This window comes from Miscanthus floridulus, chromosome 8, assembly GCF_019320115.1.
Source record: "Miscanthus floridulus cultivar M001 chromosome 8, ASM1932011v1, whole genome shotgun sequence".
Taxonomy (NCBI): Eukaryota; Viridiplantae; Streptophyta; class Magnoliopsida; order Poales; family Poaceae; genus Miscanthus; species Miscanthus floridulus.
This window is the reverse complement of record NC_089587.1, coordinates 18,409,075-18,435,858: the sequence shown is the minus strand read 5'-3', so window position 1 is coordinate 18,435,858 and position 26,784 is coordinate 18,409,075. Positions and strand designations below refer to the sequence as shown.

The 26,784-nt window shown below is 52.0% G+C and overlaps 1 protein-coding gene across 1 annotated transcript; it reads right to left on the bottom strand.

Moving 5' to 3' along the window:
* Positions 1-24,310: 24,310 nt before the first annotated feature.
* On the bottom strand, positions 24,311-24,724 carry LOC136468649 (uncharacterized). Its single transcript, XM_066467141.1, has one exon. It carries the CDS (start codon positions 24,722-24,724, stop codon positions 24,311-24,313), a length of 414 nt encoding a protein of 137 aa, XP_066323238.1.
* Positions 24,725-26,784: the final 2,060 nt, after the last annotated feature.

Genomic DNA, 26,784 nt, shown 5'->3' with positions numbered 1-26,784 from the left:
TTGTATTTCGAGAAACAATGTATACAATGCTTGGAAATTTAAGGGTAGAAGCGACATAGCTGTTCTATATTCCAAGCGTTGGTGAGGATTTCGCCCTTCTCGTTGGCTAGCTTATAGGTCCCGGGCTTTAGCACTTGGGCGACGATGTATGGCCCTTCCCATGGCGGGGTCAGCTTGTGGCGGCCCTTGTTGCTCTGCCTCAGTCTCAGCACCAGGTCGCCCACCTTCAGGTCTTGGCTTCGAATGCGCCAGGCTTGATAGCGTCGTAGGGCTTGCTAGTACTTCGCCGAGTGTAGCAGCGCAACATCTCGGGCTTCCTCCAGTTGGTCGAGGGCGTCCTCACGGGCAGTACGGTTGCTTCGCTCGTTGTAGGCCTGTAGCCTCGGGGAACCATACTCCAAGTCAGTGGGAAGGATGGCCTCGGCTCCATAGACCAGGAAGAATGGTGTGAACCCTGTGGCTCGGCTCGGAGTGTTCCTCAGGCTCCAGATGACCGACAGGAGTTCGGCAAGCCATTTCTTGCCAAATTTCTTCAACCGGTTGTATATTCTTGGCTTGAGGCCTTGTAGGATCATGCCGTTGGCACGTTCTACTTGGCCGTTTGTCCTAGGGTGTCCTACGGCCGACCAGGCCACACGGATGTGGTGGTCATGGCAGAATGTCAGGAACTTGTGGCTGGTGAATTGTGTCCTGTTGTCAGTGATGATGGTGTTTGGAACCCCAAACCTGTGGATGATATCAGTGAAGAATAGCACCGCTTGCTTGGATTTGATTCGATTGATCGGACGAGCCTTGATCCACTTGGAGAACTTATCAATCGCTACAGCAAATGGGTATAGCCCCTGGGGGCCTTCTGTAGAGGCCCAACCATGTCGAGCCCCCACATGGCGAATGGCCATGTAATGGGGATGGTTTGGAGGGCTTGGGCCGGGAGGTGCGTCTGCCGAGCATAGTACTGACATCCCTCGTAGGAGCGTACCAGCTTGATGGCATCAGCAACCGCCATTGGCCAGTAGAACCCTTGGCGGAAGGTGTTTTTGACGAGCGTCCGAGGCGCTGCATGGTGCCCGTAGGCTCCCGCGTGTAAGTCCCAAAGTAGGGCTTGGCCTGCCTCGGTGGTGATGCATCATTAGAGGACGCCAGATGGGCTTTGCCTGTACAACTCGCTGTTACTGAGGACGTAAGTTTTGGCTCGTCACGCAAGCTGTCGGGCTTTGGTCCTGACTACAGGGAGCTCTCCTCGAACGAGGCAATCAAGGAACGGGACTCGCCAGTCCATGCCCTGGTTGGCCTCGGGAGGCTCCGCGTTGACTTCCATGGCCTCGAGCTCAGCCGTGGGGGCCTCGGTGATAGAGGGGGCCTCGGGCCCTGCGATGGGCTCAACCGATGGGCCCTCTCTCACCGCCGAGGCGTAGTCGATGGAAGGCTTGTGGAGGTCTCTGGCGAAGACGTTTGGGGGGACCGGAGCCCGTGCCGATGCCATCTTTGCTAGTTCATCCACGGCCTCGTTGAATTTTCACGCGATGTGGTTGAGTTTGAGACCGTCAAACTTGTCTTCTAGGCGACATACCAACTTGCAGTACGCCTCCATTTTGGGGTCATGACAGTTTGACTCCTTCATCACTTGATCGACGACGAGCTGCGAATCGCCCCATATGTCGAGACACCATACTCCAAGTTCGATGGCGATCTGCAAGCCGTTGACGAGGGCTTCGTACTCGGCTGCGTTGTTGGAGGCGGTGAAGTGGAGTCGAATCATGTAGCGCATGTGCACTCTAAGGGGTGAGATGAAGAGCAGACCCGCGCCTGCCCCAGTCTTCATCAGGGACCCATCGAAGTACATGGTCTAGCATTCCGCCTAGACTTGAGCAGGTGGCAGTTGGGTGTCGGTCCACTCAGCCACAAAATCGGCCAAGACCTGAGATTTAATTGCTTTCCGAGGCGCAAAAGACAGGGCTTCCCCCATGAGTTCGATGGCCCACTTGGCTATCCTACCCGAGGCCTCTCGGTTATGGATTATCTCCCCCAGGGGGAAAGATGACACCACGGTCACCGGGTGGGACTCAAAGTAGTGACACAGCTTGTGTCGAGCCAAGACTACGGCGTAGATCAGTTTCTGGATGTGGGGGTAGCGTGTCTTGGTATCGGAGAGCAATTTGCTGATGAAGTAAACAGGTCGTTGGATGATTAGAGCGTGCCCTTCTTCCTGCCTCTCGACTACTACGGCCGTGCTGACCACTTGGGTCGTTGCGGCGATGTAGAGTAAGAGGGCCTCGCCCTTGGCCGGTGGTACCAGGACGGGAGGATTGGTGAGCAGTGCCTTAAGATTGGTGAGGGCTTCTTCGGCCTTGGGGGCCCAAGAAAAGCGTTCGGATTTTCTCAAGAGGCGGTACAGAGGCAAGCCTTTTTTGCCAAGGCGCGAGATGAAGCGGCTCAGGGCCACGAGGCATCCCATGACCCTCTGCACTCCCTTGAGGTCTCGGATTGGTCCCATGTTGGTCATGGCTGAGACCTTCTCTGGGTTGGCCTCGATCCCGCGTTCCAAGACTATGAACCCAAGAGCATGCCTCGGGGGACCCTAGAGACACACTTCTCGGGGTTGAGCTTGATGCCCTTCTCTCTGAGGCATCTGAAGGCTATTTCCAAGTCGCCGACGAGATCACTGGCCTTCCTGGACTTGACCACGATGTCGTCCACGTAGGCCTCGATGGTTCACCTGATGTGCTCACCAAAGACCTAGGTCATGCACCGCTGGTATGTGGCCCCTATGTTTCTGAGGCCAAACGACATAGTCAGATAGCAGTACATGCCGAATGGTGTGATGAAAGAAGTCGCGAGCTGGTCGGATTCTTTCATCTTGATTTGATGGTAACCAAAATACGCATCAAGGAAGGATAGGGTTTCGCACCCCGCAGTGGAGTCAATGATTTGGTCGATTCGAGGTAATGGGAAAGGGACTTTTGGACATGCTTTATTCAAACCGGTGTAGTCTACACACATTCTCCACTTCCCATTTTTCTTCTTAACTAATATAGGATTAGCTAACCACTCCGGATAGGACACTTCCTTGATGAATCCGGCCGCCAAAAGCTTCTACACCTCCTCGCCGATGGCCCTGCGCTTTTCCTTGTCGAATCGGCGCAGGCGCTGCTTCACCGGTCTAGAGCTGACCCGGATGTCCAAGGCATGCTCGGCGACCTCCCTCGGTATGCCTGGCATGTCCGAGGGACTCCACACGAATACATCGGCATTCGCGCGAAGAAAGTCAATGAGCACGACTTCCTATTTGATGTCAAGGGTGGCGCTGATCCTCAGCGCTCGGTCGTTGGGGCAGGTGGGGTCGACCGGGACGAGCTTGACGGCCTCCGCGGGCTCGAAAGTCCCGGCGCGACGCTTGGAGTCAGGCGCCTTGCTACCAAGTCGGTCGAGGTTGATGATGAGGGTCTCGGCCTCCACGAGAGCCTCGGCGTACTCGATGCATTCGACGTCGCAGTCGTATGCATGCTCGTACGTGGACTTGACAGTGATGATGCCGTTGGGGCCCGGCATCTTGAGCTTGAGGTAGGTGTAGTTGGGGACCGCCATGAACTTGGCGTAGCACGGCCGCCCTAGGATGGCGTGATAGGTTCCCTTGAACCCAACCACCTCAAAGGTGAGGACCTCCTTGCGGTAGTTGGAGGGAGTGCCGAAGCAGACGGGCAAGTCGATGCGCCCAAGGGGTCACGTGCGTTTTCCTGGCACGATGCCGTGAAAGGGAACGGCATCGCCTCGGAGTTGTGATTGGTCGAGCTCCAGGAGCTCCAGGGTGTTGGCGTAGAGGATGTTGAGGCCGCTGCCTCCGTCCATCAACACCTTGGTGAGCCAGGTGTTGCCGATGATGGGGTCGACGACAAGTGGGTACTGCCTTGGGTTCAGGACATAATCGAGGTGGTCATCCCAATCAAAGGTGATTGCCTCCTGAGACCAGTCGAGGTATCAGGGAGTGGCCACCTTCACCGAGAAGACCTCCCGATGCTCCCTCTTTCGCTGGCATGCCGTGAGGCATGCTGAAGGCCTGCCAAAGATCATGAAGGCGTTGCGCACCTCGGGGAACCCGTTGTCCTTGTCGTTGTCCCTATCACCGGCATCTCTCATCTTGGCATCATCGCCGGGGAGCCCGAGCTTGGCGTAGTAACGCCGGAGCATGGTGCACTCTTCGAGGGTGTGCTTCACTGGGCCCTAATGGTAAGGGCAGGGTTTCTTAAGCATATCGTCGAAGAGTCCGGGGCCTCTGGGGCCTTGGGGATTCTTGCGATCTGCGATCTGCGGCCATGACTAGATCAGCCTCGAGGACCTCCTGCTTCCCCTAGCGACCCTTTTTCTTTTTCTTGGGGAGGTGGGGAGCCGAGGCCATGGGGGCCTCATCCCTCCGCTTCCCCTTAGCGTCGTTGTCGGGGAAGATGGCCCCGATAGCCTCTTCGCCCGAGGCAAAGTTGGTGGCAATGTCGAGGAGCGTGGCCACTGAGGTCAGCATGTTTCGGCCTAACTCTCGGACTAGGTCTCGGCAGGAGGTGCCGAAGAGGAACGCCTAGACAATTTCTAAGTCGCCGACGCAGGGCAACTCGGTGCATTGCTTGGAGAAGCGTCGGATGAAGTCTCGGAGAGACTCGCCCGGCTTCTAGCGATAACTCTTGAGGTCCTAGGAGTTCCCAAGGCGCACGTATGTGCCCTAGAAATTCCTGACGAAGACCTTTACCAACTCGCGCCAGTTGTGGATCTACAAGGGAGGGAGGTGTTCGAGCCAGGCTCACGCCGAGTTTGACAGGAACAATGGGAGGTTGTGGATGATGAGCAGGTCATCGTCCATGCCACCTAGCTAACAAGCCAGGCGGTAATCGGCCAACCACAGCTTGGGGTTGGTCTTGCCGCTGTACTTTGCGAGGTTGGCTGGTTGCCGAAACCGAGCTAGGAAATGAGCGCCACGGATGGCCCTGCTAAAGACTCGAGGGCCAGGTGGCCCAGGAGAAGGATTGCGGTCCTTCCCACTGTCGTAGCGACCGCCTCGGTGTGGGTGGTAGCCTCGGGCGGGGCCCTCGTTGTTGTGGCGCAATCGCCTGCTGACCACGTCGTGGTCGCCTTGCGCCTCACGTCGGTCGCCGAGGCGGTCGTGCACCAAGGGGGCCCTGTTGGCCATCGATGCCTAAGCGGGCTTGGGACGAACCGAGGCCTCCCTATCCTACTGAGGCGGTGCCGTGGGAAGTTCCGAGGCACCTCCGCGCCGTCGAGAGGCGGAACTCTCGGCCTGCTGCACCGCGGCAGTCTCGAGGAGGTCCTAGAGCTCGCTGCGGGCCCATCGCCCCTCCAAGGTAGAGGTCTCGGGCATCGTTTAGAGTAGCATCGCCGTTGCCGCGATGTTTTGGCTAGCGTGATGGAAGATAGGGGGTTGATCGTCCCCTTCGTCGTTGTTGATGTGGCGATTGACATCGTGAGCCCTCTACCGGGCTACTCCGCCATCACCGCGACCCTGCTGCTCTTGCTCGAGAGTGTCTCAGAGCTACTACAGAAGGAGTCGGTCTTGTTCGACCTTGGCCTGAAGCTCACAGAGCTACTCCAGGTCTAGACGTCGAAGTTCCTCGGGGGCAAGGTTCTCGTTCCATGCTATTCGGGGCTCGACGCGTGGAGGTGCAGCGCCGCCCACCCCTTAAGGGGGTGGGGAGCGAGAACTTGCCCCTTCGTCCTCATCGCCCGTGCTCGGCATCCCGAGCTCAATGTGGAAGCACTCACGAGTGGGGTCGTAAGTGTCTTCATCATCAGAGTCGGAGTAGTCGAAGCAGTAGTCGCTCGCGGCCAGGAAGCGACGCATGGCTTCAGGGTCGTGAAGCCTAGAGAAGTTCGCTCCAGCCCACACCTCGTCCTCCTCCGAGGAGTCAGCGTGGGTGTGGGTCGAGGTAGTGGCATCGAGGTCGAGGGCGAAGCGTTGGTGGCGTCCTGAGGGCTCCGCGTGAGCGGAAGCGTAGGCGGAAGCGTAGGCAGAAGCGTAGGCGGCGGCGGCATTAGTCAACCCGAAGGGGTACGGGGATGGTGCCATCGCCGGGCTTTGCTCCACCGGAGTCGACTCCTCAGGAGGTGGCGAGGCAGAGCTTGATGCCGGGGCGTCGCTGCGCGCCACCGACGTCTTTCCCTTGCCCAGGCTTAAGCTGGATAGGTCCCCAACTAGGGACTCTGTACCAATAGCCAGGCATAGGGTACCAGCGGGGCGCAGTGCGTCGTCCTGAGCTTGCGCGGTGTCGGGGTGGTCCCACCCGCGGCGTGCCTGGCAAGTGCGACGAGAGCGGCGGCCCGGGCGCTGTCTGCGCCTGGGCTGCTGGTGCGTGGTGTCGTCTTCGGTCGGTGGGGCTCTGGGTGTGAGGAGTACCATATCGTACTCACATCCTAGAGACATGAACTCTAGGTTCTCGAACCAGATCACCGTGCCGAGACACAGTGGTCGTACGGGGTCTACCATCTAGAACTTGTTGGGATGACGAAGCTGACACGCAGTAGAGCCCCTACCTGGCGCACCAACTGTCGGTGTTTTGGACCGGCGGGCCCTCAACCAACTAGTGAAAATGTACTGCGTGCCCCTAATCCTGGATGGTGATGCAAAGAGACACAAGGTTTATACTGGTTCAGGCAATAGGTGCCCTACGTCCAGTCTGAGAGATCAATCTTGTATTCCTTGCACCGAGGTGCTTGTAGTGGGGGTTTACAAGCAGGGCGAGAGAGGGAGCTAGTCTCAGGTCTCTACGTGGAGCGGTGTGGGTTGCTTGAGATGTTGATCTCAGGTAGTGTGTAGGAGTGTGCGTATTACAGAGTGTTGCGCGTTGCTTGCGTGTGTGTGTGTGCGATGTCTCCGTCTGTGTGTGCGTCCGTGCCTGTGTTCGTCTCTCTAGAAACAGCCCCGGTCACTCCCTTTTATAGTTGAAGGGGGGACAGGGGCGATACATGTGTTCGTTACGCGGTGTTTTGTGAGCGGAGGTGGTGTGTCTGAGCCTTGTAGCTTGTCACTGTGGCGGCATGGTCGACGGAGCGGTCTTGTCCTTGATGTACTAGAGCGACGCGCCGGTCACGCTCGATCCTGTGCGACGTGGGAGCTCCTGTGATAGCTTGACGCAGGGCATGGCACATGCTGTGGACGACGTGTCGGTCGCTGTATGTCGATAGCATAGAGAGCCGAGGCCCAGTCGGTGCAGAGGCCGAACCATCGTGGGGGGCTCGATGGGCGCGAGTCCCGAGGCTACAGGGGTGCGGAAGTGGGTAGCCAAGGCTCAGAGGGAGCAGTTGGTCTTGTGCGCTGATTCCAAGGCTACAGGGACCCGGACATGACTCTCCACGCTACGCTGTCCTCGGAGCAGGTGGGGTTAGGCAGCACAGTGCAACACGGGCATCAATCGTGGGCACAGCGCCGAGCATAGCGACCGGTAACCCCCGCCCCGTCTTGTCTCGGACGGCGTGGCGTTGATGTGACTCCCATCTCATCGACCACTCCGCTGTACCAGGCCGTCGTTCGGCTGATGTCGCGGGAGTGGTTGGACGCGCTAGTTGGACATGACGTCCTGGTTGAGGCGGCGGTGACGGGGTAGCTGTCGAGCCGGCCTCGAGCGAGTCGGAGAATCGGTACCTCATCCGAGGCCCTATGTGCAGGGCCTCGAGCGAGGAGGAGAATCGACACCTCATCCGAGGCCTTACGAGCGGGGTCTCGAGCGAGACGGAGAATCGGTACCTCATCCGAGGCCCTACGTGCGGGGCCTCGAGCGAGGCGGAGAATCGGCACCTCATCCGAGGCCTTACGGGCGAGGCGGAGAATCGGGCCTCGTCCGAGGCCTTATGGGCGGGGCCTCGAGCGAGGCGGAGAATCAGCACCTCGTCCGAGGCTTTACGGGCGGGGCCTCGGGCGAGTTGGGATACTGTTCGAGGTGGGCCGGGCGGTCCAGCCGAGCCTCGGATAAGGTGGGGGTTAGCCAGTAGTTGTCTCTTGGCTTCGATTTTTACAGGGTCTAAGCGATTTTCTCGGTTCTTGCTTAGGGGACCCCTTTTTATGGTACCCGACAAGCAGGGAAGCAGCGCGAGCAGTAGGCCAGGGAGGCACGGGCGTGGTGTCTCCATGCACACCGGTTATGACATGTGGGCCCTAGACGTCATAGATACGAAAAAATCCATGTGTTTTTTTGTGCTAAAATATATGTGTGTTGTATACCATTTCTGGAAAAAAGTAGGCGTGAGCGGCTGCCGTCGCCGTGTGGCTGTGTTACGGGCTCGGGGTACAGAGCGAGCGAGAGATCTGATAGGTGTCTCCATAAGAAGGAACACCTTGGGAGCTCATTGAGCTCCATATTATTTGTGCCAAAGCCTTTAGAGAGGATGTGCATGTACTAGCTCTCGTTGTAGCGAGCTTGTGCAAGAAAATTTTAGTGGACAAGCTAAAGATAGTTTGGGCTTTGGTTAGTAATCAACAAATGAAACAAAGTTTTCTTATTAAAGAACAACGACTGATGGCTTTTAGGCGTATGTGTAGCAGTGTAGGAGTGAGCGAAGTGGTGGAATTGTTAATTGTATTTTTGAGCCTTGTGGGTAGATATACATAGAAACACATTGCTTAGGGGACAATCACAGCGGGAGCAGCATAAATAATGAAACTAGAGAAGAAGCTGAAGGTTGTAAGTCGATGAGGATACATCCTCTCGTTATAACGGTCGATGCATCACAGATGTGTGGTTGGAGTGCTAAAGTAAGGCGGTAGCCCTTAGTCTAGATGTGGAGATATGCGAGCGTGGAGGCAAAATAGCCATGGTAAAAAAATGGCATGCTAGAGATAGCCGTGGTTAGCGTAGCAATCAAGGTAGTCTATGTCGAAGCGGTTGCACATGAAGCTACAGGCGCAAAAGAGGCACTATGGTAATGACGGAGATACATTGAAACAATCGTTATGAAAGGGGACGATGCCAAGGTTAACCTAGTCAGGGTCGTCGAGGAATGTAGACAGAAATAGCAACGCAATCAACGCAGAGAAAGTAGCCGTGATAACAATATGTTGTAGTCAGTGTTAAAGTTCGGCAGGGTGACTTTTGAGGGATTATGTAAATATATGAAAATATAGTAGATACAATTAGGCTGGTCTAGGTGAACTTATCTAAACTTATCGCTCACCAATCTTTACTATAAAACCATTCTTCATCTTTTCTGCTATCAAATACACCTTTCTCGCTCTCCACGGATACAGAGTTCCCTTATGAAGTTTTTCGAACAAGAAAAGTTACGATAAACTATATAAGAGATTAGAAATTTGACATAGGAGATTTACTAATACAATATTTATGAGATGGCTCCCAAACATAGATATACAGATCGAAGAAACTTAGAGTTGCTCTAAGTTTAACTAATACTCCCTCCGTCCAAGTGATGTTTTAGTTTGTCCTAAGTCAAATCATTTCAAGTTTAACCAAGTTTATATGAAAAGAACATTAATATTTAGGACACGAAATATGTAGAATATAAAAATATATTTCATGATAAATCTAATAATACTTTTTTGGTATTATAAACATTAGTACTTTTTTATATAAATTTGGTTAAACTTGAAATAGTTTAACTTAGAATAAAGCTAAAACATCATTTATTTTAGAACGGAGGAAGTATTATATAGATAAAAAATATAAAAATATTTTAAAGATTGCATCGAGGGGGGTACTACTATACTGGTAGCGACTCTGACTCTGACCCAACATACGAGAAGGCCAGAACGCGATGTTGTTTTAAAAAATTACAAAATTAGTATCCTATCGGCCACTCAGAGGCCGATAAGAATTCAACTGCCGATAAGTGGTGCCATCTGTTCCATGTCCTGTTCACTTGGACGTTAATATTGCCGACAGGACTATCGGCCAGTCAATTGCCGATATGAACCAGTCGAGCCGTCCCCACCCCGATAGGCTGATGGACATTTCTTTCTTCTTTTTTTTTTTGACCGAAACCAGCTCCTGCTGGATTGGACATGTCATTTTCCTTTTGTTTTTTTTTATATATTTCGCATGGCTACCATGGTCCTGGCCTCAGCACCGAGGTTGAGGGCATAGGCGTTTCAGGTTGAGGCACCGAGGTTGCCTACACAGAGCAGAGATACAAGTTGCCTACATTTCTTATTGTTCATATCTACTCCCTCCGTTCACCAAAAAAGAAAATATAATTGTGCTTTTTCAAAAATCAAACAATTTAAAGCTCGACTAAACTTATATAAAAATATACTAACAATAAGGAGACAAAATAAGTATCATTAAATTGAACATAATTCATAGTTGTATTTTTTTACGGAGAGTATCAGATAACACTGGAATAAATCCAGCGCTACAACTGAAAGCGCAACGCCCCATGCACACAAACGCTACCCCTATGAGCACCGCCGACAAATCTTAGAATAAATCCAGCGTCTACCACTGAAATCACAGTGTCCTTAAATCCTAAAATAAATATAGGAAAATATGAGTATCTGTGCCAAGTCTAGGACTTAACCCGGATAAACATGTTAGACCATAATGAAGCTAATCAACTGAGCTAGCTTAGTTCGCAGTCAAATACTACTTCTAATTTAATTAGTGGTATGAAAAATGCAGTGTTCATGTTTGCATGTGACCTTATCGAAGCAATAGAACATGGCCTACTTTGAAATTAAATATTCATGTGAGCGGGTATGCATATAATTGAACATGTGCTTTATTAAGAAACTTTGGATTTTACCTAAGCATATATATAGAATATGACAAAGTACTTTGGATTTTTTTTAAATTTATGGAGACCATTTCAGGGCTATAAACAACTTACGCAAAAACTCAAATATGTCATTACGGAAAGAATTTTAATTTGAAAACTATAAAAAGCAATGATGCTAGACCCAAGCAAAATTGGTTGTGTTTGATTCTTAGTATCTACATAAAAAATTACAATATTTCTTAAGGTGTTCAGGTATTTTATTTGAGATCAAAAAAATAAATGGTGCATTTGGAAATGTTGCTGGTCACCTTAAGACTGATAGGCCTATCGGCACTGGGTGGGCCGACTGCACTTGGCTGCTGAATTACCGATTAGTCTTCAGTCGACTTACTGATCGTCGACTATCCATACTTTAATTTTTTTCGCTGCCACGTAGGATGTCGGCCGTCCACTGGACGATAGGTATCCTGTTGGCTGTAGTTTTACAATTTTATAAAAGCAACCTTTAGATCGGCAATTATTTATTAGAATAATATTATTTCAAAAAAAAATTCCCTTCATGACGACGGCGATCACCACCAGTCCATGCAATGCAAGCAAAATCCCCGTGCCAGTTTTACTGGCAGGCCTTCCCTTCAGCTGTTCTGTTCAGCATCGTGGTGTAGCCGTGTAGCTGCCTCTGAATTCACAGAGAAAGCGAAGCACCTTCGTGCTGATGACACCACAGTCAGTTTCTGTTGCCCATGTGACTACCCGAAAATGCCAAGAGGGAAGGAAGGTGATGTGCCCTCGTTAGACACCAGAAGAGAAGAGACACGTCCTGTCCTTTTCTGGCCAGCGCATCACTGTTTCCTCACGCGCTCCAGTCGCGTTATGGAGGGGCGGTGACCGGTGAGTCCGTGCCTGTGACCGCTGTAGCCTTGCAACCGACCACGGCAGCAGCAGCCATGCTGGAAGTCCATCGACTCCATGGTACACCCCTGCTTCGAGTATTCATTCGCTCTAGTACCCACCCATCCATTAACTGCAGTAATTGGGGATGGAGATGTTTTTAGCGCTGCAAAATTGTACTCACTCAGCTTCGTCCGGTGGGTCCATCAGAATCTGATGCCCTGGCTGCTGCCTGCTGGGCTGGTGGTGACTGGTGAATGCCTGAATGGTGATCCATCTCCCGTTCTCCCTGCGGCCGGCACACCGGGCAGCTTGGTTGGGGATAAGGATGGCAATGGGATGTACCGTCGGGTATCGTCGGAACGTTCTCTTCTCCGCTACGGAGAATTCATCTCATCCCCGTCCCCGTTAACTGTCTCGGGTATAGATTCTTGCCCATCTCCGTACCCGTCGGGCATCGGTCGGGTAACAGATATCCGACGGGTACTGCATACCCGATAAACAAGGACACTTTGGGTCGCAGCTTTGCAATCGGAGACGTTTCTTCTTCACCCGGGTATAAGTGTCGGAGTCTCGGAGATGCCGAGGAGAAGAAGCGAGGTTGCGAGGAGGATGAGCAAAGGTGGCAGAGAGACCGAACTGACGAAGCGAGGGGCACGAGCGCTCGTGAGGCAGGCGTGCTTATGCTGCTGACGGAGATGGTGAGGAAAAATTGAACTAGGGTTCCTAGAACACACAAACTATAAATATGATTGTTCAAATTTGGGCCAAAATACCTATGTTGAGCTTCTTTAGGCCTAATACTCGCATGGCAGCTTAAATAGTCGGGTTCCCCAACGGGTAACGGGGACGGGTAAACAGGGAACGTTTTCGTACCCGCTATACCCGTCGGGGATGGATTCTTGCCCATTTAGATGCCCGCGGGTAAAGATATGATCCCATCCCCGCCCTCTAATGGATCGAATATCCGTCAGGTATCGGATATAAGGTCCCCATTGCCATCTTTAGTTGGGGACTGGGGGAACCTATGCTTTGACGGCAAGAAGAAAAGGGTTCCTCTGCTATACACAGCACAATCAACAGGAACAGAGTTAGTACAATTTTCAGGCCAACTTGTTAATTACGGTACCTGAAAAAAGTTTTGAAAACGAGGTCCGGATGCAGGAGACCTCTGAAATTTGCTGCCGTGTTTTGTCCCCCTCCCCCCTCCCCTCTCCCCATCTCGATTTTTTTTATTTTTAATATTTTTTTTGTAAACTAATTTTAAATCTAACACTATTTTATTTTTTTTAAACTAACACTTTTGGACGTGCCTATTACCATGGCGCGGCGAAAAGCCTGTGCCGCGCCATGCATGGTGGCGCGGCGAAAGGGGTGACGTGGTGACCACCGGGGCGCTGATCGGTGACGTGGCAGGGTCTGCCGCGCCACCGATTTTGGCGCGGCAGGACCAGATAAATAACGCCCGCAAGCCGCCCTTCCTCCCGCCTGCCCGCGAGCCGCCCGCCCTCCCTCCTGCCTGCCCTCCTTCCCGCAGCGCCGCCGTCGTCGCGCCTGCCGCGCCACGCACGCCGGCGCGACACGGACGCCCTCACTGCAGTTCAACCCTCGCTGAGGTGAAATTTGGTGCCTACTTCTTCATAATCAAAACCCTCATACCTTCACTACCCCTTTATATTAATCGTTAGCCATTAGATTAAGAGATTATTTTAAAATATACTTTAGCCATTAATTTATCTTACATTGTATTATTATTTATATACTTAAATTGTTAATTTTCTTACAATGTATTATTAATTATAGCGAAAACAAATGTCTAATTAAAAGACACGTGAAATATAAATCTATTTATGTGTTTTTTGTGCACTAGACATACATATATATAGCGACAAATTTGGTTGGTTGAGTTTTTATGATTTAAATTGCTATATGCTTGTTTCCTTACATGGAAATATTAATCCAAATGATCATTTTCCTCAAGCATATATTGAAAGTACTAGAACCTCTAAAATCATGCACAACATTGTCGATATCGTACTGCTATGAGTCCATCATAGCATTGTGCGAAAAAAGTAGACAGCTTGTATTTTTAGACATATTAGTATAGAGTATATGACTAAGTATGACACACATGATAGTTCTCAATCAATTCATCTTATACTGGGCTACTCATCCCTAGTTTAAAATTATAATGAGCTGCTCTAGCAGATGTAGACAAGCTATTGTAATAATTTAATAAGAAACACGGGTGGACAACAGATCCATACATAGAAGTTGCTTATTTTCCTAATGAAGTTGTTTAATATATCTGTTAATGTTACTTTGAATATATACATGTGCTTTTATACTATGTTCCTATTGCATAACAAGTAGTTCAAATTTTGTAATGCTACATAATGTTAATTTGAATATTGTTAATTTGAATACTCTAACCCTTTGTTTATCAATTTGTAACAGGATGACCTCTCCCACGCAGCACCCGTTGTACTCCCTTCTTGAGGTGGAGTACGACGACCCGCACTGAGCACACATCTTGAGTGACACAAACGCAGAGGTGCCCTTGCCTCCTTTGAGGCTTTGCACGCACACCAGAGCGCACCAGTGGGACGAGCGTTACGTGCCGTACATACGGCGTGCCGGCTTACTCGAGCTTGTCCGTATTGTTAACTATGGTCTTCCGCCCCTTGACCCAGCACTACTTACTACAGTTGTAGACAGATGCGAGTGCCTTTATTGTACATAAACATTCTTATAATAAATTTGAGACAATTAACAGTAGTTCTATTCTTATAACAGGTGGAGGCCTGAGACCCACACGTTCCACCTACCTTACGGCGAGATAACCTTGACCATGCAGGACGTGAAGGCTATCTTTGGTCTTCGGTTGGGGCGACTTCCAGTGGCAGGTATAGTTGACAACGATCACTGGAGGGAGCTAGTGGCTCAGTTCACTGGCTTTTTTCCACCGGACGACGATGTTTCAAAGAAAAATTTGCATTGCTTTTCTGGAGCCATCGGGTCTCATTTTCTTTGGTGAATTTCAGGAAAAGTTTTGACGTTTCATCGTCGTGGATCACAGAGCGCTTTAATTACTTGGACCCACGTGCTGACGAGGCTCAGATCTACATATTCGCTACCTCTGCTCTGCACAGCACAATCAACAGGAACAGAGTTCGTACAATTTTTAGGCCGACTTGTTAATTGCTGTACCTGAAAAAGTTTTGAAAACGAGGTCCGGATGCAAACCTCTGAAATTTGCTGCCGTGTTTTTCCCCCCCAGGGCCATAACAGCATGAAAAATGCACGTTCTACATAACCAATGGAGTCCGGAGTGGAAAGAAGATTGCTGTATCTTTCGAGACTGCTTTCGCGAGATATCTACGAGTTTGCCACTCCGCAGCGTCGTCGGCCGGCATGTCGTCGTACGGCGGCAGTGCGGTCCGTGCTGCCGTGCTGGTTGCGTATAGGAGAAAAAAAAGTGTGCCTACTATACAACTATGTGTTGTATGCAGTTTCAGCACATGATTTTTTTTCACTATAGGATTAAGTTTCAACAGCTTACACCTTTCTTCTACCTCCAGCCTCCAACATTCTTCTACCTCCAGACAATCACAAATCATAAGATCACAGATCCACAGATCATAGATCACAAGAAATAATTTTTTATATGGAAAGACAAATCACAGATCATAGAGGAGGAGGAGGAGAGACCTACCTGGAGCCGGATCCACCGCCGCCGCCACCGCCGCCGCTGCCACCGCCACTGCCATGGCCGGTGCGGGCCCTAGACGTCATATATGGCCACGCGCAGCGTGCGCCCGTGGCCGAGGTGTTCCATCCAGCGAGCACGAGCGGGGCGCCCCCACGCGCGCTTGATCTGGAGCAGCAGCTGCGCCTCGTCCGCCATCGGCTGGGAGGACTGCGGGGCCACGCGGGGCAGCAGGAAGTAGTAGGGAAGCAGCGCGAGTAGCAGGCCAGGGTGGCACGGGCGTGGGGTCTCCATGCACGTCGGTTATGACATGTGGGCCCTAGACGTCATAGATACAAAAAAAAATCATGTGTTTTTTTTGTGCTAAAACGTATGTGTGTTGTATAGCATTTCTAGAAAAAGTAGGCACGAGCGGCTGCCATCGCCGTGTGCCCGTGTTACGGGCTAGGGGTACAGAGCGAGCGAGAGAATTGATAGGTGTCTCGATAAGAAGGAACACCTTGGGAGCGCATTGAGCTCCATATTATTTGTGCCAAAGCCTTTAGAGAGGATGTGCATGTACTAGCTCTCGTTGTAGCGAGCTTGTGCAAGAAAATTTTAGTGGACAAGCTAAAGATAGTTTGGGCTTTGGTTAGTAATCAACAAATGAAACAAAGTTTTCTTATTAAAGAACAACGACTGATGGCTTTTAGGCGTATGTGTAGCAGTGTAGGAGTGAGCCAATTGGTGGAATTGTTAATTGTATTTTTGAGCCTTGTGGGTAGATATACATAGAAACACATTGCTTAGGGGACAATCACAGCGGGAGCAGCATAAACAATGAAACTAGAGAAGAAGCTAAAGGTTGTAAGTCGACGAGGATACATCCTCTCGTTATAACGGTTGATGCATCACAGATGTGTGGTTGGAGTGCTAAAGTAAGACGGTAGCCCTTAGTCTAGATGTGGAGATAGGCGAGCGTGGAGGCAAAATAGCCATGATAAAAAATGCATGTTAGAGATAGCCGTGGTTAGCGTAGCAATCAAGGTAGCCTATGTCGTAGCGGTTGCACATGAAGCTACAGGCGCAAAAGAGGCACTATGGTAATGACGGAGATACATTGAAGCAATCGTTATGAAAGGGGACGATACCAAGGTTAACCTAGTCAGGGTCGTCGAGGAATATAGACCGAAATAGCAATGCAATCAACACAGAGAAAGTAGCCGTGATAACAATATGTTGTAGTTAGTGTGAAAGTTCGGTAGAGTGACTTTTGAGGGATTATGTAAATATATGAAAATATAGTAGATAAAATTAGGCTGGTGTCGGGGCAGAAAGTGACCAACAAGTAAATATTTGTAGTTTTGCCATACGTTGTTATCAGAGGTGGCCTAGCACTCAATGACATAGGGTTTATACTGGTTCAGGCAACGTGCTCTACGTCCAGTTTGAGTCGTTTGGTGACTTTATTTCTGAGCCCAGGTGAAGTTTGCAGTGGGGTTGCAAACGAGAAGGAGAAAGATGGGGGTACAAGAGGTCTGGTCGAACTCTGGTCGGAAGGGCCAAGAGTGACGGGAGCCTCGCTATGACCTAAGTGATCAAGCATGTGCTTAAGGTTCAAACCTGGCGGTTCTATGGTTGTGAACTAGTGAACTTGATCGATCTCATGAATCTAAATGTTGGAAGAGAGCGCATCCCCTTTTATAGATGAAGGGGATGGCCTTACAAGTGAGAGGGAAGGAGTATGTTTGCTGCTGAGCCTTGTTGCCCACGACAATGGGTACATGATGATGGTAGGCGCCCACAACACTGTTGGATGTCAGATGCACGTGGGAGGTTGAGTTGCTTTCTTCGGGTATGGCAGATGTCGGCGCCTGCCATACTGTTGATTCCTGGAGGCATGCAAGGGGTTTTTACCATGTTCGCCTGGTACGGTAAATGCCAGCGCCCACAACACTATCGATGCCCAGAGGCATGTGGGGGGAGCCTTACCATATGGGAGTTAATGGCGCCCACAACACTATAGGAGAAAATATCGACGCCTACAACTCTACTTGGGCTCTGCCACGCCAGGGAGGTTGCAGAGTACTGTTTCCATAGGTGTACAGGGTATGGACCTCGGTATTGTGGTTTGACTTGTGTGCCTTGCCTTACTTTCTCCATCCGTTTCCTGGTCCTTACCGAGCGGGCGTCCCCGGTCGGTTGGTCCCAGTCGGCTCTAATCGTGCTAGTCGGAGAAGAGCAGTGAGCAGGGTTTTGGTGCATCCTCGGTCGGAGGCATGGGGTTGGAGTCGGAAGTAGTGTTTTGGCCAGGCCATCTGGTCGGAGGTCGTCTGGAGGCGGGCTGGAGACCGAAGCGAGCGCTCTGGTCGGAACGGTGGGCCAGAGTCAGAAAATGGGCGCCGCTCCTCCTCGGCCAGACCTTCTGATCGGTGATTGGATTGCCCTTCTAGCCTGTTGCTTAGATACTTGGGCCGGCCCATAAGTTGTGTGTCGTCTGCTTGGGCCGAGCCATTATTTGGAAGCCGGTCTGCGAGGGACCCTGGGTTTATGAACCCGACAGGAGCCTCCAAGCCCTTGGGCGATTCGGGTAGAATCGTCTAGGGATTTTTGTCTTGACGGCGGGTGCACGCGAGCGCACCCACGGGTGTAGCCCTCGTGCAATTCAGGTGGAATCGTCTGGGGGGTTTTCGTGTTGCTAGTGGGGGAGGTTTTTGTCTTATTAGCGGGTGCACGCGAGCGCACCCGCGGGTGTAGCCCCCGAGCCCCCGGGCGATTCAGGTAGAATCGTTTGGGGGTGTTTGTTAGATGGTGTGTGTGCATGTTTTTTAGTCGAGATGGAGTCGTTTAACCAAGGCATCGTTGCGCAGTTGAGGCGGTTTAGTTTTAGGGATCGGGTGAGACGGAGCTCGCAGATCCTGGTGTCGGTGCGCGCCGTGGGATCGGGCGAGGTAGTTAGTTTTAAGGATTGGACGAGATGGAGCTCACGGGTCCTGGCGTCGATGCGTGCTATGGGATCGGGCTAGTCAGAGTCGTGGATCCTGGCCTCAGTGCAGCCCGCATAGCCGAGGCAGCCAGTCAGTTAGTTTAGGGATCGGGCGAGCCGGAGCTCGTGGATCCTAATGGGGCAAGTTCAAGATCATAGATGTAGACGTTTGGTGTGCAGTTGAAGCATAGCCGATGGATGGGGCGAGTTCGGGGTTGCAGACCTAGGCGTTTGGTGTGTAGTCGAAGCGTAGCTGATGGATGGGGCGAGTTTGGGGTCGTAGACCTAGGCGTTTGGTGTGCAGTCGAAGCGTAGCTGATGGATGGGGTGAGTTCGGGGTCATAGACCCAGGTGTTTTGAGTGTCTTGAGCCCCCGAGACCCGTTGAGCTTTGGTAGGGGTCGGTTTGAGTTGTGTGCGTTATCCCATCCTCGGTTTCTCACAACTAGAGGGGCTGAGCTTTGTCGCTTGCCACGATCACTCAGGCTTGAGTGACGTGCTCGGTGAGTTCGCTAATGGGTATGATCGAGTGGAATCTGGGTCCGTCGTTCATAACAGGGTCGGCATAGCCCTCTTGTGACATTCCACTACTCCTTTACCTGCAACCCGGTAGATGCCTGGATCGTTCCGGAGACCGACCCGGGTGACCTACTAGCCTCCCCTCGATGGAGGTTCTCTGGGCTTGGCAAGAGGTTTAGGATCGAACGAGAAGGTTGAGATGACCCTGTCTGCTTTGGGGCAACTGGGCGAGGGCCGCACGGGGCTCATCTGCATTTTCTCCCCTGGCTCTGTTTGACGTGGGGTGGCCCCGAGCCCTTTGTTTGCAGGCCTTTGAACCCTAGTTGATCGTTGCTCATGTCGAATGAGGCAACTGCCGCTTCGTTTCGCAACACGGAGCGTTGTGATGCATTTCGCTACACGTGTGATGCTTTAGTTCTCGAGCCCTCGGGCGGTTCAGGGCCTGAATCGTCCGAAGGGCACGGGCGTATGGAATGAATGCGTGTATGGATGTATGAAATGATTATAAAGAAATAGCGGGGGTCGATATTGTTATCTTGATGACTCGAGTGATGGGGTTTGAAGAGCTCCAATCAGAAATGTCCGACCGGGACCCGTGCTCGTCATTCGTGACGGAGTTGGCGTGGCCTATATGGGGCGCCCCTTTGCTCCTTACATGTCTCTCGGTATTTTTCCTAAGCTATTCGATCAACTTAGGAAGCTCGACGGTCTCTCCTGGCGGAGATCTCGTTTTGGGTTTTTTCCAAGTCCCGCCTAGGAAGGCGGAGAGCTGCTTGCGAGTGGTGACGCTTTGGTTTTCGCGCCCGATGTGCGATAGTGGTGGGCCATACCCAGGCGACGTCCTATCTTACCAGGCAGCGTTCTATCTGACCAGGCATTGTTCCATCGGTCAGTGTGCGTCCCATCGGTTAGGGTGCATCCCATCATTTCGCATCCACATTGAATGGGGAAAGGGAGAGAGTTTTTCGCTTTGATCTTTTGCCCCTCTTCAACTATTGTGTTTTCACCTTAAATAGGGGGAGGGAGAGGGCTCTCCATCATAGTCCTTTGCCTGTTCTCCAACTATTGTCTCTCCTCCTTCTTTCTCCTCACCGAGAGTGCCTGTATGCCGTGGCAATTCCTAAGTGAGAGAGATGGTAAGCGAGGGGGAGGACTTACAGATCCTTTCATGAATCCAGAGCATGATGTCGAGCTGGAGGCTGCTCGGGGCGGTGCTGGCCATCTTTGCCTAAGAAGGGGTAGCTTCCGCTGAAGGGGGTGGCGTGCTAGATTCATCTGTGAGGCCCTTTTTGGGATGGAGCCGTGTGTGGATTTTCTCCGGTGGATCTTCACCAGGCGAGCCTTGTCGAAGGGGAAGTTACCCTGGATCGTGTCGGTAGAGGGTTCCACGCCTGCAGCTGCTCAGGTTGGCAAATTCATAAAGTTTGATGAGATCTCTTCTAGCCATGGCAGCCATACCTCGGTAGCAGCGTCCTTGCCCTGGAGCTGCCTCGACTGCATGAGAAGGTCAGGAGCTCCATGCTCTTTTGCTGAGCATCTATGGGTGTGACGCCCTTGAGGAACTCGTTGCGCTCGCCGAAGTCGAGGGGACAGAATTGGGCGTGTCCCTTGAGGTACCCGTTGCACTTGCTGAAGTCAAGGGAACAGAACCGGGCGGGGCCCCTATAGCGGTGGTTACGTCTGGCGGCGTGTGTCGTGGTCTCTCCTTTGGCGTCAGGTGATGTCGTCGAGGGGCCACAGTAGTATTTGGATTAGAAGTAGTTAGAAAATGTAATAGTTATGGGTGAGCCCCTGTGTGAATAGTTTTTGTATCAATGAATCTATCAGTTCTGTTCTTGTGATAGAACCACTATCTGTTCCTTGTTTTTTTATCTTGGCATAACTTTTGTTTTTATCCTTTCTTTTTTACACCTGCCTGTTAGTTCCGTAGGCTACAGCTATTAAGAACCTGGGCATGGTCCGTGGGGCTTGGCTGCTCGTAACCGTAGGTCATGGCGGGGTGCGTTCAGTTGGGAGTAAGAACAGAGTCACGTAAGGCAATCAAAGGAATGGAATGCGCTTTCGTTCGGGGACAAAGTTGTTACCATGTGATAGTAAAAAAGAGAGGTAGTATTGTACCCTCATGGAGCCCCTAAGCAACCCGGTCTAAAAATGTTCAGGCTGGGGTGCTTTACAGGAGTAAGTGTTGACTAAAAAGCGGTAAGACCAAATTTAGGTGGAAAAACGACATAGCTGTTCAATGTTCCAAGTGTTGGTGAGAACGTTGCTGTTGTCGTCCTTCAGTCGGTAGGTGCCCTGTCAGATTACTTCGGTTACCGTATAGGGCCCTTCCCATGGTGGAGAGAGTTTATGTTTTTCCTTTGTTGATTGGGTCCTCTAGAGTACGAGATCCTCGACTTCGAGTATCCTCCCTTTGATCTTCCTTTCATGGTGCCTACAGAGGGTTTGGTGGTAGCGAGTGGAGCGGATGATGGTCATCTCGCGGGCCTCTTCGAGCAGGTCGACTATGTCTTGTTGAGCCTCCACAGCTCGGTCGTGGTCGAAAGCCTTCACTCTTGGGGCGCCATGGTCGAGGTCAGAGGGTAGCACTACCTCAGCTCCGTAGGCCAGGAAGAAGGGTGTGAACCCTATGGATCGGTTTGGGGTCATTCTCAGGCTTCAGAGGATCGCTGGGACCTTTGCAAACCATCGCCCGGTGTACTTGTTGAGTCGATCAAAGATGCGTGACTTAAGTTCTTGGAGGACCATGCCATTGGCACACTCGACCTGACCGTTAGTTCGTGGATGTCCAACCGAGGGCCAGTCGATCCTGATTTAGTATCCATCACTAAAGTCTAGGAACTTCTTTCCAATGAAGTTAGTCCCGTGGTCAGTGATGATACAGTTAGGAACACCAAATCAGTAGATGATGTCAAGGAAGAATTTGACCACCTCTTTAGAGCGGATGTTGGTGATGGGCTTGGCCTCTATCCACTTGGTGAACTTATCGACTGCTACGAGTAGGTGAGTGAAGTCACCCAGGCCCTTTTTGAGGGGTCCTACCATGTCGAGGCCCCAGACCATGAATGGCTAGGTGATAGGGATGGTTTGAAGTTCCTATGCCAGCAAATGAGTTTGTCGAGCATAGAATTAGCATCCCTCACACCTACGGATGACCTCCTCTGCATCTCGTAGTGCGGTAGGCCAGTAAAAACCTTGGCGGAAGGCTTTTCCGACCAGCGACCTTAGGGCCATGTGATGTTCGTAGATCCTGGCATGGACCTCGAGGAGGAGCTGCTTCCCCTGGTTGGTGCAAATGCACTTCATGAGTACCCTCGATGGACTCTGTTTGTAGAGTTCGTCATCGAGCGTGACGAAGGTCTTGGCGCATCGAGCAATCCATCGGGCTTCAGTCCTTTTGGGTGGGAGAACCTCCTTGAGGAGGTAGGCGAGTAGCGACGCTCGCTAGTCGGTTTGATCGAGTGCTAATACGGCAATGTCAGTAGGTGACGTTGTCATAGAGGTGCTGGGGTTGGAGCCCTCGAGCGCCGGCTTGGCATCGGGGTCAGAGCCCCCAAGCGCCGGCTTGGCATCGAGGCATGTCTGGATTAGACCTTCTAGGACGTGGGCGGATGACTCATGGAGATCATTGATAAAGACTTCGCTCGGGGATGGATCCCGCCTAGTGGCCAATTTTGCGAGAAAATTGGTGGCATCGTTGTCCTTTTAGGGGACGTGATGCAGCTTGATTCCCTAGAATTTGTCCTCGAGCTTGCGCACCTCTTAATAGTATGCCGCCATGAGGGGGCTTTTGTAGGAGGACTCCTTCATGACCTAATCAACGACAAGCTTTGAGTCGCCACAAACGTAGAGTCATGTAGCGCCAAGTTTGATGGCGATACATAGTGCATTGATGAGGGCCTCATACTCTGTGGCGTTGTTCGAGGATAAAAAGTGGAGGCGGATGGCATAGCGGAGCCTACTCCCATCTAGGGAGATCAGAACCACTCCAGCCCTCGATCTAGGTGCCCTGACAGACCCATCGAAGTACATTGTCTAATACTCGTGGGTGACGTCTAGGGTCGGTAGCTGGACCTCCGTCCATTCGGCAACAAAATCCGCGAGAGCTTGAGACTTAATAGAGGTACAGGGGATATACCTGATGTCATGGCCCATGAGTTCGAGTGCCCACTTAGAGATCTGTCCCATGGCATCGCGGTTGCGGATGATGTCTCTGAGTGGGTATGAAGTGACGACCGTGACTTCGTGGTCAGTGAAGTAGTGCAGGAGCTTCTGGGTCACCATTAGTATGGTGTATAGGAGCTTCTACACCTGGGGGTACCAGACCTTGGGTTCGATGAGTACCTCCCTGACAAAGTATACGGGCCGCTGGACCTTAAGGTGGTGTCCCGGTTCCTCCCTTTTAACTATCAGGGCGGCGCTTACCACATGGTTGCTGGCTGTGATGTAGAGGAGGAGGGGTTCTCGTTCGAGAGCGATGAGGATTAGGGCCGATGTCAGGGATGCTTTGAGACTCTCTAGAGCCTACTGAGCTTCCTCAGTCTAGACAAAGGCGTTCGTCTTTTTGAGGAGCCTATAGAGTGGCATCCCTCGTTCATCGAGCCGAGAGATGAACCGGCTCAGAGTGGCCAGACAGCCGACAAGCCTTTGCATGCCCTTGACGTTGCGTATGGGGCCCATGTTGGAAATGGCCATGATTTTTTTGGGTTGGCCTCGATGCCGTGCTCGGACACAATGTATCCTAGTAGCTTCCCCTTTGGAACCCCGAAAACACATTTCTCAGGATTCAATCTGATGTTGAACCTTCAGAGGTTCACGAATATTGTAGCCAAATTTGCGATCAGGTCGTAAGCTCGAGTCGTTTTGATCACTATGTCATCAACATAGATGGTGATCGTTGGTCTTGGCCGCTCGGCTTGATTAGGCTGATAGAGCAGGTCGATTTGGTTGGCGAAGCATTGCTGCATGCACCTTTGGTAGGTGGCGCCAGCGTTCTTCAGGCCAAAAGGCATGGTTACATAGTAGTATGAACCATACGGGGTGATGAATGAGGTCACGAGCTAATCGGACTCTTTCATCATGATCTGGTGATAGCCTGAGTAGGCATCCAGAAAGGAGAGGATCTTACAACCCGAGGTGGAGTCGACTATCTGGTCTATGCACGGCAAAGGAAAATGATCCTTTGGACATGCCTTATTGAGGCCAGTACAATCAATGCACATTTTTCTATTTCCTGGTCTTCTTTTTAACAAGAACGAGATTGGCAAGCCAGTCGGAGTGGAATACCTCTCTAATAAATCCAGCTGCCAGGAGTTTGGCGATCTCTTCGCCTATGGCTCTACGCCTTTCATCGTCGAAACGACATAGGCATTGCTTGGTAGGCTTTGAGCCCGAGATGAGGCACAGTGCATGCTCGGTGACCTATTGTGGTATGCCCGGTATGTCAAAGGGCTGCCATGCGAAGACATCACAATTGGTGTGTAGGAAGTCGACGAGCTCACATTCCTATTTGGCCGGGAGCTGGGTCCTGATCCGCACCGTCTTGGCTGGGTCAGCGAGGTCGATTCCCACCGCTGTGGTTTCCTCGAGCGGATGGAAGGCCATCGAGGAGGTTGGTTTGTTGCAGTCTGGGACTATCGGGATCAACGATTCCCCAAGCCGTGGGAGCTCGGACGAGTTGACGACCGCTGTGGCGAGCTCAAAATGCTCGCGGTTGCACGTGAAGGCGTGCGAGAAGGCGCTGCTCATGGTGATGACACCACTTGGTCCCAACATCTTTAGCTTGAGGTAGGTGTAGTTGTGGATTGCCATAAATTTGGCGTAGCATGGCCGCCCCAAGATGGCGTGGTAGGACCATAGAAAGTCTACCACGTCAAAGGTGAAGACCTCCGAGCAGAAGTTGGCGCGGTTGCCAAACATGATGGGTAGGTCAATCTACCTGAGCGGGTATGCCTGCGCTCCCAGGATCACCCTGTGGAAGGGAGAGCCCGCCAGGCAGAGTTCCGACCAGGGGATGTGCATGGCATCGAGGGTGTCAACGTAGAGGATGTTGAGGCCGCTGTGTCCGTCCATCAGCACCTTGGTGAGGCGCTTATTACGAATGATGGGGTCAACGATGAGCATGTAACGTCCTGGTCTCATGACATGGGAGGGATGGTCCCTCTGATCGAAGGTGACCAAAGATTTCGACCAGCTGAGGAAGGAGGGGATGGCTGTCTCAGCGGCACATGCCTCCCTATAGCGCACCTTGTGCTAGCGCTTGGACCAGATGGCATCAGATCCACCAAAGATCATGTTGCATTCCTCAGGGTCGGGGAAGCCGTTTCCGTCCTTGCCCATCGTGCCTCCTTTCTTGGCTGCCGCCTCTTTGCCATCTCCTTCCTTTAGCCCGCCAGCCTGTCATAGGAAACGTTTGAGGAGCTCATAGTCCTTGTAGAAATGTTTGACGAGATAGGTGTGGTTGGTGCACGGGCTCTCCATGAGCTCATGAAAGTGGCTCGGAAGGTCCTGCTGGGGCTGCTTGCCTGTGTGATCAGCTGTGGCGACCAACGCGGAGTTGGCCGGTCGGCGGCGATCTTTTCTGTTCTTTTTTCCCTTCTACATGGAGGGGCCCTTGCCCTGATCTAGGTGCTTGGCCTTGCCTTTGCCTCAGCCTCCGTTGGAGCGCGGTGGGAGCGATGCTCGCTGCAGGCGTTGGACAAAGGTTTGTGGTCTCGGGCCATCCGGGCTAGGACTCCGGTTGCTGCTGCGAGCGTCTTAGTTCAGCCCAAGCCACTCGTGTATAGGCAGTCGGTGCGGAGCAGTCACCAAGTCAAGACGAGGTGCAGATGTGGCCTCTTGTGCCATGCTTGGCGGCTATAGCGGTGAGCGGGTGGAGCGATTCGTCTGGTGCGTCCCCACTCCCCTAGTGGGGAGAGAGGCTACGAGTCGGTGTCACGATGTGGAGCTCTCCGCTTGTTGAACGGTGGTGGTCTCCACTAGTGCCCGTATGTTCCGATGGATCGCCTGTTCCTAGGGGTTGTTCGGCTCGGGAAGGCCACGCAGAGGCATTGCCGCAGTGGCGATGTTCTGATTGGCCCGAGTGAACTATGGGGGATCATTCCCCCCTGTCCATGGTGTTACGCTGGACCCGACGGGCGTGACCTCGGGCACCACTCGCCGATTAATGCGCACGGGGCGCAATGTGGTGCGCCAAGCGTACTAGCACAATTAGCGGCTGGATCAGCCGCTATTGTTGTAGCTCCTCGCCATGCTCTCGTGTGAGCTCATGGGTCTCCGCACGAGGGTCTAGAGTGAAGTGAGTCTGTAAAGACTTAGTTACCACTGGTGGCTGTCCTGGAGCATCTGCCATTGTGCACTCCCTGGATGGACGATGGCTAGGCGCCACATCACCGATGCTGGAGCCATCACTCTCAACATCGTCATCCATGAGGGTGAGGAAACAGGTGGGAGCATAGCTTGCCATCCCCATGAATTCGGACGTGAGAGGGGGTGGCGCCGGCATCTTTCGAAGCCCCCGGGCGTATGCGTCCACGGGAGATGTGAGGCCATAGGGGAACCGGTCGTATGGCGGTCACGACAGGGACAATGGGGTCCCTTCGGGTAATCAGCGGAAGATAGAGAATAGTAAGTGGATAACAGTATGTACATTACTTTCAATGGGGTTTGAGCAGAGAGTTTGCTTGAAATGAAGCGCAGATGCCTCGTCGTTGAAGTCGTCGTACGTCCTAGAGCCAATGGAGGGTGCCCCTCCGATGGGCGGCGGAAAGAGTGCCTCCTTGTGGAGGTGTAGTACGCCAGGCCGATCGGCGACGAAGTCTAGGCTTCCAAAGAGGAAGGCCTAGGATGGCTTGGAGACGGGTGGAACCCACATCCCAACAGGTGGGAGAGCGGGAAACTCGAGTGAGCTGAAACGAGTCGTATCGCCTAAGCCCGCCATGGCGAAGGTGGCAGAAAAGTGGGCCATCCGATGACTAAAA